The sequence below is a fragment of the Colobus angolensis genome, unplaced genomic scaffold (assembly GCF_000951035.1).
Source record: "Colobus angolensis palliatus isolate OR3802 unplaced genomic scaffold, Cang.pa_1.0 Scaffold392, whole genome shotgun sequence".
NCBI classification, from domain to species: Eukaryota; Metazoa; Chordata; class Mammalia; order Primates; family Cercopithecidae; genus Colobus; species Colobus angolensis.
Window position 1 is genome coordinate 268,406 of NW_012117288.1, and position 4,979 is coordinate 273,384.

A 4,979-nucleotide genomic window follows, 5' to 3' on the forward strand; every position below is an offset into this window, starting at 1 on the left:
CTGCCTCAGCCTCCCAAGTAGCTGGGACTATAGGTACATGCCACCACACCCAGCTAATTTTTGTATTTTTAGTAGAGACAGTGTTTCTTCATATTGGTCATGCTGGTCTTGAACTCCTGACCTTGTGATCTGCCCGCCTTGCCCTCCCAAAGTGCTGGGATTACAGATGTGAGCCACAGCACCCTGCCAGAGAACAATTTTTTAATAGTAACTTATTATATATAGTATTTTATGTAGTACCTATTTCGTACAGTGCAACTTGTTTTTAAACTACTTATAGGCTGGGTGCAGTGGCTCATGCCTGTATTCCCAGCACTTTGGGAGGCTGAGGCAGGAGGATTACTTGAGGTCAGGAGTTCAAGACCAGCCTGGCCAATATGATGAAACCCCATCTCTACTAAAAATACAGAATTAGCTGGGCATGGTGGCATGCACCTGTATTCCCAGCTACTTTCAAGGCCGAGGTGAGAGGATTGCTTGAGCCTGGGAGTTCAAGGCTGCAGTTAGCTATTATCATGCTACTGCACTCCAGTCTGGGTAACAGAGTGAGATCCCATCTTAAAAAAGAAGAAAACAAAACTATTTATTGCTTGTGTCTGCTTTATTTTCAAAGGTCTAACTCATCTTATTACTATGGATTTACACCAGAAGGAAATTCAGGGCTTCTTCAATATTCCTGTTGACAATTTAAGAGCATCTCCCTTCTTATTACAGTATATTCAAGAAGAGGTGAGCTAGCTCAAACTTTTTTATTTTAACATTCTGATTAAGGTTGAAAGATGTATTTGCATTTCCTTAGGATATCCCTAAAGGGTTAAAACTTGATGTATTCTACCTAAAGTACCTTTATACTTTATAGATATAATCCAACGTATTTTAGAATTCTGAATCTGCAGTTTGTTTCTTTAGTTAAGCTCTTAAAACTGCTTTTTCTTTTGGATGTCAAGTACCTAGAATTGGACTAGATATGATTGTAATGAGTAATTCACTCTCATTACTAGTCTGTGCTTGGTCCTGGTTCTGTTTTATATATCCATCTATCCATCCTGTCTGTCTGTCCAGCTAGTTATAATAGTCAGCATCCATGATCCCCCCTCCCAGCAGGAAAACTAGAATCATCAGAATGACTTAGAGCTGCTCGTGGGCTCCTTCTCTCTCCTCTCCCCTGCCTCCTTACACCCTAGGGAACCACTGTCCTGAAGCGATGTTGAATTTATCCAATGCTTTTTCTGTATCAGTGGAGATGATCATGTTTTTTCCCTTCATTCTATTAATGTGGTTTATTACCACCCTTGCATCCTGGGGTTACATTTGTTTTTCTTTGATGTGAGTTAGCATTTTTGTGACTTGCTATTTAAGAAAGCTTTTAAAATGTTAATTGATGTTGTACTTAGCTATTTTGCTTTTAGCTGTTTTTCTTTCTTTCTTTTTTTTTTTTTTTTGAGATGGAGTTCTCGCCCTGTCACGCCCAGGCTGGAGTGCAATGGCGTGATCTCAGCCCACTGAAACCTCCACCTCCCAGGTTCAAGCAATTCTCCTACCTCAGCCTCCCGAGTAACTGGATTACAGGCATGCACTACCACCCCTGGCTAACTTTTTGTATCTTTAGTAGAGACGGGGTTTCAGCATGTTGGCCAGGCTGGTCTTGAACTCCTGACCTCGTGATCCACCCGCCTCAGCCTCCCAAAGTGCTGGGATTACAGGCATGAGCCACCGCACCAGGCCTTAGCTGTTTTTCTTATATAAATTATTTCTCTCTTTAATAACTTTTCTAGAGAGCTTCTTTTTACAGTACTTTATTTGAAAGATTGCAGTTTATAGGTTTCTGAGGAACTTCTTTCTGGTAAGAGTACAGGGCTTCCCCGTTCTCCAGCAATTGATATAAGTCCTTATAGAGAAAATGAATTTAAGTATTTCTGAAAGAGAAAAATGTAAAATATTCTGCTTTTTTTTTCTTTAAAGTTACACGCAAGAAACATAAAAACTCTAGTCCAGGTGCAGTGGCTCACACCTCTATAATCTCAGCACTTTGGGAGTCCGAGGCGGGTGGATCACTTGAGGTCAGGAGTTCAGACCAGCCTAGCCAACATGGTGAAACTCCGTCTCTACTAAAAATACATAATTAGCTGGATATGGTGGTGGGCACCTGTAATCCCAGTTACTTGGGAGGCTGAAGCAGGAGAATTGCTTGAACCTGGGAGGTGGAGGTTGCAGTGAGCCAGGATTGTGCCATGGCATTCCTGCCTGGGTGACAGAGCGAGACTCTGTCTCATAAAAAACAAAAAAGAAAACAAAAATACTCTAATAAATTCAAAAAATAATAGAGACTTTAATTTTGCCTGAAAATTTTTTTGTTGTTCTTTGAGACAGGGTCTTTCTCTGTCACCCAGGCTGGACTGCTGTGGTGCCGTGATAGCTCACTGCAACCTTGAACTCCTGGGCTCAAGAGATTTCTCCCACCTCAGTCTCCTGAGTAACTGAGATTAGAGGTGTGCCACCACACCTAGCTAATTAAAAAAAAATATTTCCGGAGTTAGAATCTTGCTATGTTACCCAGGCTGGTCTCAAACTCTGTGCCTGCCCTAATTTTACCTGAATATTATTCTCAGTTGAGAGAGATGGTGAGATAAAATTGGCAAATGTCTTAATAGGGAAGGATGAAGAGGTTTAGGCAGAGAGAGAGTGAGAGAGTGAGCATTGAACATGGTTCAGTTAGCAACCAGCCATGCGGAGAAACCTGTCATTTTGGAAGAAATAGAGCAGTCGCTATAGACTTATATGGGTTGCTGTCGACATCTGGTGGTTTTAGGGGATGTTTCCATTCCAGACACAGGCATGTTGTGTGCCAGTGTCTCAAGGCACAAATGGCGACTGCACCTCTTGAGGGATGCCCAGCGGGTGAGCCTAAAGAACGAAGGCTGGGGCACCCTTGTGCTGGTGGCAAGGTCAGGCTGGAAGCCTAAGCCTAGTCATTGCCTGTAGTGCAGACTTATACCTCAGGATGACACTGCCCTCTACTTGAAAAAATCCCCATTTTAGTTTCATTGTTGAGAAGAAGTCAGGGCTGGGTGTGGTGGCCCACACCTATAATCCCAGCACTTTGAGAGGCTGAGGAGGTTGGATCAGTTTAGTCCAGGAGTTCAAGACCATCCTCGGCAATATGGCAAAACCCTGTCTCCACAAAAACTACAAAAATTAACCAGGTGTGGTGGTGCATGCCTGTAGTCCCAGCTACTCAGGAGGACGAGAAGTGGGAGGATTGCTTGAGCCTGGGAGGTCGAAGTTGTCCAGGTGGTCGAGGCTGCATTGAGCCGTGATCTGGGCGACAGAATGAGATTCTGTCTTTAAAAAAAAAAAAAAATTAATGTATGGGAACTCAGTGTTAAAAAGGAATTTTTGTCGTATTGCTTTTTCTTTTTTTTTTTTTTCTTTTTTTTTTTGAAGACAGAGTCTCTCTTTGTCACTCAGCCTGGAACACAATCTTGGCTCACAGCAACCTGTGCCTCCTGGGTTCAAGCGATTCTCCTGCCTCAGCCTCCCGAGTAGCTGGGATTACAGGCATGCACCACCACACCTGGCTAATTTTGTATTTTTAGTAGAGACAGGGTTTCTCCATGTTGGTTAGGCTGGTCTCGAACTCCCAACCTCAGGTGATCTGCCCACCTTCGCCTCCCAAAGTGCTGGGATTACAGGCATGAGCCACCGCACTCGGCCTAATTGTTGTATTTTTAGTAGAGATAGCGTTTTACCGTGTTGACCAGGCTGGTCTTGAACTTCTGAACTCCAGAGATCTGCCTGCCTCAGCTTCCCAAAGTACTGGTATTACAGGCATGAGCCACCACACCTGGCCTGTATTGCCTTTTTATAGTATCTTGTCTCTTGTTTTTATGTGTTAGAATCTCTTAAAGCAGGGGATAGATATTCATGTTTCGCTGAATCTAAGGTGCTGTCAGTCCAGGCTTATATCATTTTATGTCACCAAGAAAGAAGAAAACACTGCTAATTATACTGTGGCACTGTGCCTTCTTGTCACTTAGTGATCCTATTCTGCAGGTTTTGATGCTGACACTTTCATCTCTGAAATACTTTATCTCTTGTGTTTGTCACTGGAATTTAAGCACCTTCTGCCAGAGTTAGAAGGAACATTCTGGTACTAGGATGCTCGTTGCCTTGAAACTTTTGCCATCTATTCTTTTTTTTTTTGAGATGGAGTCTTGCTCTGTCGCCCAGGCTGAAGTGTAGTGGCGTGATCTCGGCTCACTGCAAGCTCCGCCACCCGAGTTCACACCATTTTCCTGCTTCAGCCCCCCCAGTAGCTGAGACTACAGGCACCTACCAGCACGCCTAGCTAATTCTTTTGTATTTTTAGTGGAGACGGGTTTTACCATGTTAGCCAGGATGGTCTCAATCTCCTGACCTGGTGATCCGCCTGCCTCAGCCTCCCAAAGTGCTGGGATTACAGGCGTGAGCCACCGCGCCCAACGAACTTTTGCCATCTATTCTGAGGGCGTCTGTCAGTGTCTCTTGCCTTCCTCTGCATTGCTGGGGATGTGTCAGGCAGTCCTTTTCCAGTTCAGTCCTTTTCACAGTTTCACCTACTGGTAGGGATCTTCCTTTCTTAAGTTTCATATTTCCGGAGTTTGATTTGATTGTTGCCTTGCAAGAAAATGTGGAATTGTATCATTTTTCCAGTGATAAATATTTGATTCATGAATATTAAATTACACCCTGATGGTCCCTTCCTGTATCTTTCTGCATACACGATAATTTTTCTTTTCTTGTTTTTTTTTTTTTTTTTGAGACGGAGTTTTGCTCTTGTTACCCAGGCTGGAGTGCATTGGTGCGATCTCAGCTCACCGCAACCTCTGCCTCCCAGGTTCAAGCGATTCTCCTGCCTCAGCCTCCCTAGTAGCTGAGATTACAGGTACTTGCCACCATACTTGGCTAATTTTTGTATTTTTAGTAGAGACAGGGTTTCA

The 4,979-nt window shown here is 43.5% G+C and overlaps 1 protein-coding gene across 5 annotated transcripts in view; it reads left to right on the forward strand.

Annotated features, from left to right (window-relative positions):
• Positions 1-4,979, forward strand: part of PRPSAP2 (phosphoribosyl pyrophosphate synthetase-associated protein 2) — a 72,222-nt gene that overhangs the window by 26,411 nt on the left and 40,832 nt on the right. For all 5 annotated transcript variants that reach the window (XM_011955001.1, XM_011954999.1, XM_011954997.1 and 2 more), the window contains one exon: positions 614-729. In XM_011955001.1, coding sequence (XP_011810391.1) covers positions 614-729 — 116 coding nt within the window. The remainder of the gene's footprint in view (positions 1-613; positions 730-4,979) is intronic.